The sequence below is a fragment of the Pseudopipra pipra genome, chromosome 4 (genome assembly GCF_036250125.1).
Source record: "Pseudopipra pipra isolate bDixPip1 chromosome 4, bDixPip1.hap1, whole genome shotgun sequence".
In the NCBI taxonomy this organism is placed as follows: Eukaryota; Metazoa; Chordata; class Aves; order Passeriformes; family Pipridae; genus Pseudopipra; species Pseudopipra pipra.
In genome coordinates, this window is record NC_087552.1 from 75183186 (window position 1) to 75199196 (window position 16011).

General features: G+C 49.0%; 1 protein-coding gene across 5 annotated transcripts in view; it reads left to right on the top strand.

The window, feature by feature from the left end:
* EXOC6B (exocyst complex component 6B) overlaps positions 1 to 16011 on the top strand; it is a 338997-nt gene that overhangs the window by 226262 nt on the left and 96724 nt on the right. For 3 of the 5 annotated variants that reach the window (XM_064653623.1, XM_064653619.1, XM_064653621.1), the window contains one exon: positions 5176 to 5205. The exons of the other annotated variants lie outside the window; for them this stretch is intronic. In XM_064653623.1, coding sequence (XP_064509693.1) covers positions 5176 to 5205 — 30 coding nt within the window. The remainder of the gene's footprint in view (positions 1 to 5175; positions 5206 to 16011) is intronic. 5 annotated transcript variants of the gene reach the window in all.

Genomic DNA, 16011 nt, shown 5'->3' on the forward strand with positions numbered 1-16011 from the left:
TGAGTCCAGGGGCAGAATCACTTCCCTGGCCCTGTTGGCCACCCTGTTCCTGAGCCAGGCCAGGATCCATTGGCCTTGTTGGCCACCTGGGCACACTCTGGCTCCTGTTCAGCTCCCTGTCCATCCCCACTCCCAGCTCCCTTCCTGCCTGGCTGCTCTCCAGCCCCTCTGGCCCAGCCTGGAGCTGCCGGGGGTTGGTGTGACCAGTGCAGGTCCCAACTGAGGAGAAGGCTCCTGGCAGCCCTGGGAGCCGGGGAGGCCCCTCAGGGAGATGCTGCCAAGGGCTGTGGGGAGCTGGGGGTCTCCTCCAAAGCCTTTTAGGAGAGGTGGCTCTGGGAATTTTTGATATATATTGGAATTTCTTCCTTCAGAGGAGTGTGGAGATGCCACCAATGCCCGTTGTTGGTGGGTCCCTCCATCCCCTTGCAGGTTTGGTGGGGGAGAACAAGCCAGGAAGAACCAGGGTGGACCTAAAAGGGCCTCCAGATCCTTTGGTGTCTCTGGTTCTTCGTCCTTTTAGGGTTCAAGGATCTTTTTCCAGTGGCTTATTTAGGAAGACATTGAAATTCCTGCCCTTTGCTGATGAAATGTGGGAAATAAGTTGTGTAGAAGCCCCCACGTGTCTAAAGCCAGGCAGGAAAATGATGGAGATGGTTGGGAAAGCACCAAAAATGTGGGATGAGCTTCAGCTGTGAAAGGAGAGAGTGAGAGGGGAGAAGGAACAGTCTCCAGAAAGGGTGAATTACGACTCCAAGAGGATATTTCAGGATTGCTGGGGAAAGGTGGAACTGTTTCTATACTGCTGATCCAAATCCAGCCCAAAATGTGAGCAGTAGAGCTAATGATAGGATAAAAGATATATTTATTTTACTTTAATTTTATGTATTTTTATTTACTTCATTTTACTTTATTTTATTTTATTTTTTATTATTTTATGTATTTTTATTTACTTTATTTACTTTATTTTATTTTATGTATTTTTATATATTTTATTTACTTTATTTTACTTTATTTTATTTTATGTATTTTTATTTACTTTATTTCGCTTTATTTTATTTTATTTTATTTTATTTTATTTTATTTTATTTTATTTTATTTTATTTTATTTTATTTTATTTTATTTTATTTTATTTTATTTTATTTTATTTTATTTTATTTTATATATTTTTATTTACTTTTTAAATTTTATTTTATGTATTTTTATGTATCTTTATTTTACTTTATTTTATGCAATTTTATGTATTTTTATTTACTTTATTTTACTTTGTTTTATTTTGTTTTGTTTTATTTTATTTTCTTTGACTTTATTTCATTTTATTTTATTTTACTTTTTAAACTTTATTTTGCATTATATTATATTTTACTTTTTTTAAAATTTCATTTCATTTTACTTCCTTTTATTTTTTTATAACACACAAATAATAAATCACTGTGGTGCTGGGATTTAAGAGGAGTTGTTTCCCTGCTGGAAATGAGTTTTCAACCTGGTGCAACTCTAAAATCCAGGATTTCCAGTGTCTCCTGGAAAAAAACAAGTGCCCCATCCCTGGATGAGGCATCCTTGGAGCATCTTCTCCTTCCTTCATTCAGCTCCATCCATCCCTTCCCGTTCTCATCTCCGGGTTTGGAGCTGCCACCACATTCCAGAGCTGATATTTGGGTACATTCCTGAATTTACACAATTTTTAACAAGCGAAAAGTGTTTTTCCTGCTATTAGAAGCTGCAGGTTTTTTTGGAAGGAAAGTGTCAGGAGCTGGAATTCCACCCGGAATTCCACCTTCACTCGCTGCTCAAAGAACCCCGGCCTGGGCACGTCGGTGGTTATGGCGCTCAAATTATCCTCCCCAAAAAGCTCCATCCTGGGATTGAACTGAGCCCAAAGCCCTGAGCCTGCAGAAATGCCCTCCCTGGGATGGGTGGGAGGAATCCCATTGTCCCAGTGGCAGGAAAACCTTCCCGGGGTCAAGGCTCCCACTCGCCCAGGGCAGGTCAAGTGGCCTTGGAAGATCCACGTGACTCCGTTTTGGAGAGGGGGGTGAAGAGGAGCAGAGGTGCTGAGTGAGCTGAAAGGCAGCTCCCAGCCAAGATTTGGGTCTTGTGTTTCCCTTTTGGGATGTGTGAATGGCTGAATTTTTCCTGGATTTATTAGGAATCCCAGAAAATAAACCCTGGGATGAGCTCAGTTGGTCGGAGCAGGGTGCTGATAACATCAGGGTTGGGGGTTCAATCTTTGTGTGGGATATTCACTTAAGAGTGGGACTCCGTGGGTCCCTTCCAATTCCAAATATTCTGTGATTCTGCAATGGTTGAGGGACTTCTGGAAGCCATGGAATAATTTTGGGAAGGGATCTTTAAAGGTCATCTGGTGCAATACCCCATAATAAGCAGGGACATCTTTAACTAGATCAGATCCCTGTGTGGGCCATTCCCTTAACAACTGGGCTCTCTGATCCTTGTGGGTCCCTTCCAGCTCAGAATGTTCCATGATTCTCTGATTCTCTAATGGTTGAAGGACCTCTGGAGGCCGTGGAATAATTTTGGGAAGAGAGTTTTAAAGGTCATCTGGTGCAACTCCCCATAATAGACAGAGACATCTTCAATAAGAGAGATCCCCTTTTGGGCTGTTCAGCTGGAGTTGGACTCTCTGGTCCTTGTGGTCCCTTCCAGCTCAGAATATTCCATGATTCTGTGATACTGTAATGGTTGAAGGACCACTGGAGGCCACAGAATAATTTTGGGAAGGGACTTTTAAAGGTCATCTGGTGCAACTCCCCATAATAAGCAGAGACACCTTCAGCTAGATCAGATCCCCATATGGACCATTCAGTTGGACTCTGATCCTTGTGGGTCCTTTCCAACTCAGAATATTCCATGATTCTCATCACATCTGAGGTTGTTCAGAGCCCTGTCCAACTGACCTTGAATTTTTCCAGAGATGGGGCATCCACCCACCTCTCTGAGCACCCAGGTCACCTGGTTCAAGCAGCAAAAAAACGACCCATCCCAAAATCCCGGCTCGTGGGAGCTGCCTGAAGAGTCTCCTCTTCCTCTGGAGTTCAAGCAGGAACTGCCATCCCTAATTTTTCCTTTAGAGTATCAAGAGTAGACCTTGTGGGAGATGATGAGAACCACTAAGATGTTGGGAATTCCTGGAATTCATTTGCATTTTGCAGCGTTGCTCCGGGACGGTGCCGGGCCCGTCGGTGGGTACAGCGTGTGCCGGGGGTGGGGGCAGGAAAAGTTCACGGTGAAGTTCCCGGGGTTTCGGGATGCATTCCAGGGCTGCATGGAATTGTCATGGTGGTTTAGAGCCACAATTTGAAAATGCTCCTCTAAGTGCCCGAAACAGTCTCAAAGCAAATAAAAGCGCTGATGGAAATCAAAGCATAATTAACATTTTGGCTTTCCAGGCCGACCTCTTCCTGAGTTAACCAGGGAGAGTCGGTTACTGCTGCTGTGGAGCTTTATTAATATGGGATGCTCGGGGCTCCTTTAAAAGAAAATACTCGTTTTTTTTAAAGGGGAGGAAAAAAAAATCGAGTTAAAAAACCCCCAAGTATTTCAGGAGAAAGAGGGGGAAAAAAAAAAAAAAAGGTGGTTTCTGGTTTTCAGCGAGCGGCAGGGCCACGGCCTCCAAAAATGAACATTTCCAGCCTGATACTTTGAAAAGAATGACTGAAAAAGCCCTTTGTCTTTGATGGCTGATTGTTGTTTTTATTTCTTGTTAGACAAGTTAATGTAAATCGCATTGACAGGGCTACTCCAAACACACTGATTTGTTGACATTAAGCTCCTCAGAGATGGAGGGTTGTGTCAACACCTCCCGGGAACTGTCAGGTTAACAAAGCAAGGATGTTTTCCTGGGGGAGGGGAGCGGGGCTGAGGGGAAGGGGGGGGCGAGGGGGGTGTTTTGTTTTTATTTTAAGTTTCCTTTAATCCTCTGTTAGTCTTGTATCTCGATAACCTCCTTTGGAAGGTAATCAGGGCAGGTCAAGAGGTGATGCTGACCCGGGAAGGGGAAGCAATCTTTCAGCGATCGACCGAGCTCCAACCTCTGCCGTCCGGAGCAGTTCAGTGTGAACTCTCCAAAGGGCTTTTTCTTTTTTTTCTTTTTTTCTCCCCTTTCTCCCCCCCCCCCCCCTATTTTTTTTCCCCTTTTCTGCTTATTTTTGCCAGATGGCAGGCACAGATTTCAGCTGGAGCCACGAGTTTTTTCGCCTTCTCTTGGCACCTCTTCCCCGCTCGCGAGCGAACGCGCCGACCCCGGCAGCTCTCTTGCCCTGGTAGAAAGAGCTCTGCGAGTGTTTATTTTCTTTTTCGACAGAACGATTACCTATGTTTTCATTTGAAAAAGTCAAATCCCCCTGTAATATTTATAAGCCCGGGCACCGTGTGTGGAGGTGAAATGCCTTGAACTTTGCACCAACCGCAGCCTCGACCACGTTGGGAGGGACCCAAGTGGAAAATAACCGTCATGAAAACGTGGTGTGAGCACCAAAGTCACCTTCTGTGGGTTTGCACAAGTCCTGGCTGTGCTTAAATAAGGTCCCTTTGCCCTTGGGAGGGCTGAGCAAGTTTTTATGGAGTTGATCCCGGCTGTCACTCACTGGGGTTTGACATCCATCACTTCCAGGTGGGAGAGCCGAGGCATGGGAGTGTGTGCTGGCAGGGAATGGAGGAAGGCTGGAGAAGGGACTTTGGACAAGGGATGGACTGACAGGCCACAGGGAATGGCTTCCCACTGCCAGAGGGCAGGGATAGATGGAATATTGGGAAGGAATTGCTGGCTGGGAGGGTGGTGAGACCCTGGCCCAGGTTGCCCAGAGAAGCTGTGGATGTCAATGTTCAAGGCCAGGTTGGATGGGACTTGGAGCAACCTGGGCTAGTGGAAGGTGTCCCTACCCATGTCAGGGGGTGTAACCAGATGGTCTTTCAGATCCCTCCCAACCCAAACCATTCCATGATACTTAAAACTACTCTCGTGGTCCTTTATTTTCCTCCTCGCCCTCCTTAACCCAGGTCGAACGGGCCCGTATTTCGCTTTCTTAATGATTTTGCCAACCACTGCTACAAAGGGACATAAAAAAAGACCAATGTGAACCTTTCTGCCTTTCTCCTGTTGCTTTGCTTCTCTTCTGCCTTTGACTTTGACCTCCCTGTGTTGTCCTCTGTAGGGGGAGGTAGATGCCCACTCTACCATGTCGGTGAGTACAAGGCTTGTGTGTCGTGCGCGTCTGGTCTGCTCTGCTCTCACCTCCGGTGTTGGGGGGGGGAATTGAACCAGAAAAGGTCCTTCCTCACAGAAAAGAGGAAAGGAAAAGAGTGATTAAAAGTTTAAATCAATAGGATTAATGATCGTGTGATCCTGTGATAAAGAAGAGAGCAAGGGGAGGGATTTCCTTCCCCACGGGTCGCCCACAAATGTGTTGTCGCAGTGGCATCGCTAAATTGCTGATTTTAGAACATTTAAATGGCTCCTTTTATCCCCTTAAATTTGCAGGGGATTAGGGGAAATGCCTGTTATTAGGGAAAGCATGATGGAGACCTTCACCCTCTGCTTGCAAGTGAAAAGGTGTTTGTAAAATCCCGCCTGTATTCTGTGCAGAGAAATCCTCCCTGGGAATTCCAGCCTGATGTTCCTCCTGGTCTGAGTGCTCCAACCAGGAGCTTGGACCACTGAGCCTTCCCTTGGACTGGAGTGCAAGGACAGGGCTTGGAGCAACCTGCTCTAGTGGAAGGTGTCCCTGCCCATGGCAGGGGGGTGGAACTAAATGATCTTTAAGGCCCCCTTCCACCCCAAACCATTTCATGATTCTACGATTTTATCCCAAAGCCACTGTGAATCCTTGACCTTTACTCCCTCCTTGTGTGGATCAGGGCAATCAGCACCGAAAAAAAAAAGTGAAGGAGACCTTTAGGACCAACCTTCTGGTTCAACAACCCCCTGTAATCGTCATTTCTGCTTGTTCCATGTGCGGGAGGAAAATCCTCGCGGCATTTCCACGGATAGATCGCAAACAAGGTGCTCCTGAGCCACCTTGTTTCCTCTATTCCCATGACTGCAAACCAAGGCACGTGTGAGCAAAGCCTGCCTTGGATTTTAGTCGGTGTGAGATGAGCCTCAATCCCAGCTTCTGCTTCCCAGCCTTTAACCCCTGCTCTCCACTGGAACTGCCTTGGAAACATTGATATTCCACGCCACAGCTGGATGCTTGTCCCCCTTTTTCCTGGAAACTAAGCCTGGAGCATTTACAGGCTCTGGGCACCCGGGGGGTTCTAAGTCAACATCGAGGGCTCAAATCAACACCAGCTTCTGGGAAGAAAGAGCCTTGTTAAAGCAGTTTGGGGCCGGCTCCCATCAAAGCTGGGAGGGTTGGAGCCAGGGAACAGGCAGGGATGCTCCAGGAATCCCCTGTGGTGAGGCTGATGGGTCAGGAGTTCCCAGGATCCCCCTTTTGAACCCCTCCAAAAGCCCCGACCCTGCTCTCTCGCCCACCGGGACCTCTGCCCTGCAGAGCCCCCACATCACCCTTCCATCCCAGTCTCACCCCTTCCCAGCCCCAGCTCCTTCCCTCTCCTCCCCTCCATAATTTGGGGCACCCCCCCCAGTGTCCATGTTTCCCCCCAAGCCCTATGACCCCCCAAAACCGAGGTCTTTCCACCCTCCCCATCTCTTCCTCCAGCCTTTCATCCCCACCCCTCACCCCGGGGCCACCCCTTGCTCTCCTGCCCTGGTGCTCTGGGGAGCCCCCAAGTGCCCTTTGACCTCCCACCCCTCCAATTCAGAGTGCCTCCCCAAATCCTATGCCCCATAAGCCCCATAGACCCTATGGACCCCATAGGCTTTATAGACCCTATATACCCCCTAGGCCCCATTGGCTTCATTAGCCCCATAGGCCCCAGTAAGCCTCATATACCCCACAGACCCCATAGGCCTCACTAACCTATAGACCCCATATGCCCTATAGACCCCATACACCTCACAGGCCCCATAGGCTTCAGTAGCCCTAAAGACCCCATACACCCCATAGGCCTCACTAGCCCCATAGACCTTATACATGCCATAGTCCTTATAGACCCTATACACCCCATAGGCCTTATAGACCCTATATACCCCCGTAGGCCCCATTGGCTTCACTAGCCCCATAGGCCCCATAGGCCTCACTAGCCCCATAGTCCCCATATACCCCATAGGCCTTATAGGCCTCACTAACCCCATAGTCTCCATAGTCCCCATATACCCCATAGGCCTTATAGGCTTCACTAGCCCCATAGTCCCCATGTACCCCATAAATGCCCTAGGCTTCACTAGCCCTAAAGGCCCCATAGACCTCACTAGCCCTATAGGGAGGGGGGCCCATGGGCCTTATAGACCTCATGCATCCCATAGGCCCCATAGACCCCATATACCCCACAGGCCCCATAGGCTTCACTAGCCCTAAAGGCCCCATACACCCCATAGGCCTCATAGACCCCATACACCCTATAGGCCTCACCAACCCCATATACCCCATAGACCCCATACACCCCACAGGCCCTAAATGCCTCATAGGCCTGACAGGTTGGGCTGAAAAGGGTCGTCAACCCCCCAGGACCCCGAACTGGGGGTGAAAAGATTCCCTGGCTTTCCAGGAGCGGTGTTGGGTGTCACCCACCCTCCGCGGTGTCCTCGGGGCGCAGCCTCCGAGGGAGAGACTCAAAGAGCTCTCCCGCCTCTGGCTTTTCCAGAATTCCAGCCATTTCGAAGCCAGATGTATTTATTCCTTTAATTGAATCCAGTGCCTAGACAGCTCTGGAGTCAGCTTCCTACAGAGAGGGGGGCTTTGCTTTCATTAAGGTAAATCAATGGAAAATAATACCTGGAGCTCCCCTGGAAAGGGTCAGGGATGGAGTAATCCCGTTACATGGCGGGATTTTGCCGGGCTGCTCTTAGTTGGGTTTGTTCTTTACTGCCACAGAGTCTTAATTTTCCTCGTCACCCTCCTAATTTTCAGTCCTTTTAGGTAGTTGGGATTAAGTGGTGGGAGTAAATCGCCGATCTGCGTGTCTGCAAGAGGTGGAAAACTAAAAACTGGATGGCACAAAGCAGCAGGACAAGGGAAGGATTATAAGGGTTTAACGTGGGAAGGAGTCGTGGCCGATCCTGGAAGTTTCTTGGTGTTGTAGGTACAGATGTGTGTTAAAAAAAGTGAATTTCCCAGATGTGGACATGGACAGGGCATGAGCAGCATCCCAAATCCTCCCTGGATGGTCCTCAGGGGGTTTCCTCTGCTCTCCAGAGGTGATCCAAGTCTTTCTAAGGGGTGGCTTGGGCCAGCTTGCCTTGAGGGTTGGGCAAAATTCCCTTAAAACACGGGTGCTTTGAGAGGGAGAAGGTGGACTGGAGCAGGGCTTTCCTGGTGTTCTCAAGTGCCTCCAAAATCCCAAATGCTTCCCAAAAGGAAGGGGTGGGAATGAGAACTGGAGGTTGCTTTAAGGCAAAGAGCAGAGCGTTCAAATCCCATGGATTTAGCGGGGTTGGCTGGGGGAACGCTGACCTCTGATTAACCCGGGAGCGCCGCTTAAGCTGAGTCTGGGTAAGCCAAGTTATCCTGTAATTACATGGTTTCTTGTCTGCTTTCAGCACTTGGAAAATTAATTGAAGCTCAAATGCCCAGTCCCATAAATCCTCGGAACCGGGGTGTTCACGCTTCCCTGGGCATTGCTTCCCTCTGTGGGGTCACCTTGGCACGTTTGGCTCGGATTTTTAGTTCCCAAACTTGGATTTTTTAAGCTGTTCGACGCTTATTTTTTTTTTATGCGCCTCCATCCACCGAGAAGGAGATGTTGTGGGATGGGGGAGTTGGCAAAAATCCGTCCTTTGGAGTAAGGAATCCAAATATTCCTTCTCCTTCCTCGGCCTGTACCTTCCAAAAATCCTACCTGAAGATAAAGTTTGGGTTAGTTTGGGGGTTTTTTTTATCCTTTAGGAAATTTAAGTGAAATAATAGACTTTCTGCTTTCCTCTGGTTCCATCCACTGGCTCTTCCAAGGCTCTTAATTAAGTTGGGAATGTTCAAAGGAACGTCGATGAACAGCAAATGTTCTTCCAAACCCTCTGCTACCTTCCTTAAAATATCCACAGGAGGAGACCCCCCCTGCCCTGGAGGAGCCTGAATTCCAGTGCAATGTCCTCTGGGGTCCCTGTGCAGGGATCACTTGGAATGAGGGTTCATGGAGCAGCGCTGGGTGCTCGGGATCATCGTTCGGAGCCGACAGCGGCGTGGGCGCGGTTGAGTGTCATCGGCGTGGTTGAAGGACACCAAATCCACCATCACAGGTGTCTTTCCACAGAACTGTGTTCTCCCTGGATATTCCAGCCTTGTTTGGATGTAATAGCAACAGAGGAAAAGCCTTGAAAAGAGCAAATCCTTATGGATTTCTCGTGGGATCCGGGACCCATCTCCACCGTGTTTCACGAAGGGCCCTAAATAAGGAGAACCCGGGGGTTGATTAAAAACCAAAGTATCACTGATTCCTACAGCTTTCCCCATCCATCTCTCCGTTTCTTCCATCTTCTCCCTGTTCTTTAAAGCATAACACCTAAATATTGAAAATCCAACACATGATTTAGTTTTTGGGAAAAGGTCGAAGGTTCCGACGCCGCTTGTGTTGGTCACTCATGGATCGGGTCTGCTTGGAACGTGGAAAATCTGCTGGATGGAGCTCTGATGGCTCACGGAGTGGGTGGTTTGGGTTTTTTTTATTTTTTGGTGTTTGGAGCTCATCCTTTTCTCCAGTCTGCTCCACATCTGGCCCTTAAGCCGCGTGCTGGTTGCGTTTCCCCCCTGACATCCGTACGTCACGCCGACGTTCCCTCGGCATCCCAGCCAGCAGGAATCTGCGTAAATCGGGAATCTGGAGCATCCCTGTGTGTGTGAAGGGTGAGGAACCCCCGGTGTCAGCGTCCTGGGGGACGGGTACCACGCTCCAAGCCTGGGGATCCTTCCCCTTTTATACAACGTCAAATTATAATTATAAAATTATTCGGGAAAGATGATCCCATTCCCTCTCTTTCAAGTCTTCCCGCTGCCGTGGTTGGCAGATGCTTTGCCCTGATAAATCAGCTGAAAGAAACGTGGCTTCACTTCTTCCTACGTTGGGGGGGGGAGGAAATAATAATATAAAAAAAAAAAAAAAATCTGTGTTTAATCAACTTTTTGTTTCCAAAATGGCAGCTGCTTTGTATTTAATGGAAAATCAGGCTCTTCCCAATGGAAAGAATGTTATTCCCAAAGCGAAGACAAAAGAAAATAAAAGCCACAAAAGAAGAGGATGAAATATGTCCATTTTTTTTTTTTTTTTGTGTGTGTGTGTCTCGCTCGTTCCAGTTCGGAGCCGCGCGCTCCGATCACGGTCGGGCCACGGATCTGCTTTGCATCAAGGGTCTGGGAAACTCCCGGATCGTGGACACAGGGACCAGGAAAGAGCCTTGATTTGCTTTGGGAAACACAAATAGGACTCCAAAAAGTGAGGGTTGCTTTGTGTTTCTTGTGTTTTGGCTTCAGGCTGGAAGAGGGTGGATTTCGATGGATGTTGGGAAGGGATTTGGAGAAGGGTCTAGAGGGACAGGACAAGGGGGAATGGCTTCCCACTGGAAAACAAGAGATTTGGATGGGATATTGGGAAGGAATTCTGGGCTGTGACGGTGGAGAGGCCCTGGAATGGATTTCCCGGGAAAGCCGTGGCTGCCCCTGGAATCCCTGGAAGTGTCCAAGGCCAGGTTGGAGCAACCTGGTCTAGTGGAAGTTGTCCCTGCCCATGGCAGGGGGTGGGAACTGGGTGATCTTTAAGGTCCCTTCCAACCCAAAGCATTCCATGATTCTGTGGACTCGTGGAATCACTGAGGTTGGAAAAACCCTCTGAGATCACCAGTCCAACTGTTCCCCAGCACTGCCAAGGCCACCACTGACCCGTGTCCCCAAGTGCCACATCCATGTGACTTTAAACCCCTCCAGGGATGGGGACTCCACCACTGTCCTGGGCAGCCTGTTCCAAAGTCTGACTGCACTTTCCATGAAGAAATTTTCCGTAGTATCCAACCTAAACCTCCCCTGGTGCAACTTGAGGCCCTTTCCCCTCGTCCTGTCTCTTGTCCCTTGGGAGAAGAGATCAACCCCTGGCTCCCCATCCTTCCTTGGTCTGCTGCTCGTGTTTTCCTGCAGTGTTTGCTCGGGAACACATGGAAGTGTTGGAAAATTAATATTTAGTTCCAGGGAAAGGCTGCCAACAGGACCCTGGGGGCAGGATCTCTGTTGCTCCTGGTGGGAACGTTGGGATCAGGTGGTTACATGATTAATGAGTCTTCATTTAAATCCAGTGGCTCCCAAGGATAAACCCTCTAATTCCAAGTGTTTCTCAAGGCATAATGCTGTCCTATCCCTAACTTTCCTGTGTCTGGTGTGAAGCTCCTTCCAGCAATCTCTGGAGCATCCCAAGAGACCAGACAGCACTGGATGCTCCAGCACAGGGACTATCCAGCCTCTCACACAACTTTCTCTGCTCTAGACTCTTAAAACCCACTAAATTAAAAATATCCTGCCCTGCCTCGGGATTCTGTGCAAGGAAAAAAGACACAGGCCGTGAGATCTTCCTTTTCCTTGGGCTTTTTTTTTGCTTATGTCCATATGTAAAATACCCCCCCCAGCAGCCTCCCAGCTTTGCTGCAAACCCCGGAGCTCCAACAAGGGGTCTCTGCCCGGTTGGGTGTTTTTGTGGCTCCAAAAGGGTTCAAAGGAACGATCCCGTGCTCGGTGGTGACAGCTGCATCCCAAGGGACTTCCCTTCTCCACCCCCTGCCCTTCCTCCTGTTTATTTATTTTCCTATTTAAAAAAAAAAGAAAGAAAGAAATAATAAAGTAGCTGTGGCTTGTTGACTGTGACAGCACAGTCCGAGAGGGAAGAATCCCGTGTTCCTGAGCACGGCCTTGTCCCAGAGCCTCTGGTATCCTGGATCCCACAATTTTAGGTGGTTACAAACTCCTCGAGTTGTGCTTTGGGGTGTAGTTGCTCCTGCTTGTGAGCAGATGCAGTTTATAGGTGCAGGACTCCTTGATGTAGGAAAAACCTTTCCATGGGGCTGGTAACTCTGCAAACTGTTATTAAAAACCTCCAAACCGAATAAACCAACATTATATATTTTTTAAAAAGCCACTTTCAGCTCCGTCTGCAGGAGCTGGACGTGACCATCGCCCCTGATGTGATTTCCCCTCTGCCTCGAGCTCCCACCAGCTCCAGCCAAAACAGCCCCCAGCCGTTGACCTCGGGCACCTTGGACACAGCCAGGGGTTTTTTCCTCTTTTCTTGGAATGTGAGGGGGGGTTTGGTAGCGGGCTGGTTTATTTTCTGTGGTGCTGGATAATTGCCGTGTTTGCTTTTTTATTCCCCCCACCACCACCTTTCCCTTTTTTTATCTGCTCTGCTCCTGTTGGGAGCTCCCTTTGCCATGCACTGGTCATGCTGCCGGATCCGGGGCAGCCTGTTTTCCCTTTAATCCCCAAAAATAGCAGAGAAGTGGTAAATGTTTACTCCTGGCAGTGACACCCCGTGGATTTTTTTTTTTTTAAATACCTCTGGAAAGCAGCCACTAAAACGTGGGCTCGTGCTCAGCTTTCCCTGGATTCTGAAAGCTGTCCCATTCCAGACAAGGGATGGTGGCCTTCCAGGTTGGTTGGAGCTGCTTTTTGGGCTCTTCAGTTTTCCGGGGGAGTGGGGCTTTGCAGGAGGCAAATTCCACTTGGGATTGTGTTTGTTGACACTGCTGCTCTTTGTAGGTTTTCCGTGGTGAACCTGAGGTGTCTCAGTGCTGGGAGGTTGTCTCTGGAAGCAGTGATGGTGTGATTGGGATGGTCAAAGTCAGCAGAGGTCCAGAATTCCCAGTTTCACTCAGAAAACGCTACAACGGGAAAAATTGTCTTCAGCCTGGGGATTTTCGCGTGGCACCGAAGCTTCTTCCATAGATCCCACAACCTGCCTTGCTCCCAGCCTGGGGAACCAGGATCATCCTGCCCAGAACGTGGATCCTCCTGCTAAACCACAAACTCTGGGTCATCAGGTCACTTCTGGCACGGCAGGTCCTGGGGGGAAAGAGGCCCTTCTTATTCCTGGGAAATGCTGAGGAGCATCCCATGGGTCCAAGGTGAGGAGAATCCCAGAGGTGCAAGGCTGAGGAGCATCCTTAGAGTCCAAGGCTGAGGAGAATCTGTGGAGTCCAAAGCTGAGGAGCATCCAGGGGTCCAAGGCTGAGGAATGTCCAGGGGCCCAAGGCTGAGGAGCATCCCAGGGGTCCAAGGCTGAGGATCATCCCAGGGGCCCAAGGCTGAGGAACATCCCAAGTGTCCAAGGCTGAGGATCATCCCAGGGGTCCAAGGCTGAGAAATGTCCAGGGGTCCAAAGCTGAGGAGCATCCCAAGGGTCAAAGGCTGAGGAGCATCCCAGGATCCAAGGCTGAAGAGCATCCAGGGATCCAAAGTTGAGGAACATCCAGAGTTTCAAAGCTGAGGAGCATCCCAAGGGTCCAAGGCTGAGGATCATCCCATGAGTCCAAGGCTGAGGAGCATCCCAAGGGTCCAAGGCAGAGGATCATCCCTTTCCCCAGCAGGCATTGCTCTGTGCTCAGGAGCCCTGACCCACAAACGTTGCTCATGGCCAACCTTCCCTTGTTGGCTGGAAGGTTTTCTCCTTCTTTTCCTTGGCAAATTCCAAAAAACCACGTGAACGTCGACTTCTAACTTGGCGCCAGTTGCCTTTTCCAAGTCCATAAATCCACACAATGGCCTCAGTGTTCAGCTCCTGGGATGACTTCATGGAGCCAGAGGTGGAATATGGAGTTTGGCAGTGGCTGAAATGGGTGGCTGTTGATGTTCACACATCACTCACCTCTCGTGTCCCACATGGGTCGAGTCTAACACAGAGTTAAGCTCAGCCTGGAGCACATTCCCTGCTGGAAACCAGGGACTTGTCTCCTCTTGTCCTCTTTCCATAGCACAATCTGGGGAGGAAAAGGACATTTCTTCCTCTAAATAAGGGTGCTAAAGCCAAAAAAAAAAATAGAATTAGCTGATTAAGAGTTGCTCTCTTGATACTTGCCCTGGTGACCAAAGTGGTCATCGATGCCAACTGAGCTCCAGCCTTCAGATGGGACATCTTTGGAGACCACCCTGTTTGAGGTGGCACTGACCCACCCACCAGGCTTGGTCTCCTTGACCATCTGACCTGCTTGGGGCTCTCACTTGTCCCTTTTTCCTGGAGACACATCTATTTGCAAGTTGTTGAGTGCAGACCCACAGCTTTTGGCTTGGGGGGTTTTTTGGAGATTTTTTTTAATGTGGTTTTGTGTGTTTGGTGTTGTTTTGTTTTTTTTTTAGCTGAAACAAACCAGAAAAAAAAAAGGAAGCAACGAAAAACCTCCACAAAAAAAACCCAAAACGCTTTGTCCAATTGAAAACGGGTTTCTGGGCAATTAATGAGGGGTTTATTTCTTAAGTAAACCTCTTAAAAACATTTATAAATGTACTTGTTGTACCTTTGGGTTGACTGGTTGGGAAGTGTTAATGTATCGGGGTGATGCTTTGGGGTTTTTTTTGCCGTTTTCAGTGACTGCAGAACAGTTGGTTTAAAAAAAAAAAAAAGGCAAATCAGGATGACATGGACAAGCCAAATTTCCACTCAGGAGTTGCCAGAGCTGATTTACTGGATTTGCCCACGGATCTGGGGCTGTGGTGTGGGCAGCAAGAGGATCCAGAGGCATCTGGAGCAGGAGATGAGACGTGGGAGGTTCTGCAGGGACTGAAGTGCCCACACGGGAAGGATCCGCCGGGATTCCTCTTGGGTTGGTGCCACCAAACAATTCCTTGTTTTTACACCATCACCTTTCCATCTCCTGCAAAATCCCCCCTTCCAGTGTTGCCTTAGGAATTGAGAAAGTCAACAAAGCCAGTGTTGAAATTTTTGGGACAACTTGGGGTGTTTATAGAAAAGTGGACATTTAATACTGACGAATTTGCATTTTTGTGGCCTGCTTTTGTGTTGCCTGCTTTTGTGCACGGAAAGGAAATTTTTGTTGGTAGCAAAAAAAAAAAAAAGAAAAATAATTGGAAATTCTGAGCCCGTTTGAGGCCTGTCAGGCTCCGTTTTCCATGGAAAAGCCACGGTAATTCCTTGGGGAGTTGGTGGAAGAGCTCCCTGTGCTACAGCGGGACTCGTGTTGGCACTTCAGTGACCACATCCCACCTGATTGTGGGGAGAAGCAGGAGGCACCAACAGGTTCCTCCTCCTCTGTTGCCCAGAGAAGCTGTGGCTGCTCCTGCATCCCTGGAACTGTCCAAGGCCAGGCTCTGCTTGGCATCAAGGAACTCGGGAAGTGTCCGAGGGTGGACACGGCGACCGGGAGAGAGCCTTGATTTGCTTTGGGAAACACAAATAGGATTCCCGAAATGTTTGGGCTACTCCATGTTTTTTGCATCCATTTTGGCTTCAAGCTAAACGAGGGTGGTTTTAGGTGGATATTGGGAAGAAATTCCTGGCTGTGAGGGTGGGGAGGCCCTGGCCCAGGTTGGGCAGAGAAGCTGTGGCTGCCCCTGGATCCCTGGAAGTGTCCAAGGCCAGGTTGGAGCAAGCTGGGCTAGTGGGAGGTGTCCCTGCCCATGGCAGGGGGTGGAATGAGATGGTCTTTAGGGTGTTTTCCAACCAAACCATTCCACGATTCCGTGAAAACCAGAGGTGCTCCTGCAGGGTGCTGGGATGGAGCCACCAGGTGGGAAGTGGCAGCTTATTCCTGATTGCACGTTAAGATTAATGGATGTTTATTTTAACAACCCTTCCATTTCAGTAGCTTTTAATGAGTCCTTTGATAGCAAGTCCCTTAATTAACAAGGCAGCCTTTCGGCGTTTCCTCTCCCTAATTGGGAACAGATTGGCTGTTTTCAAACAAATCCCGGGAGCAGGGCCGGCTCCAGACCTTCCCTGTGGTC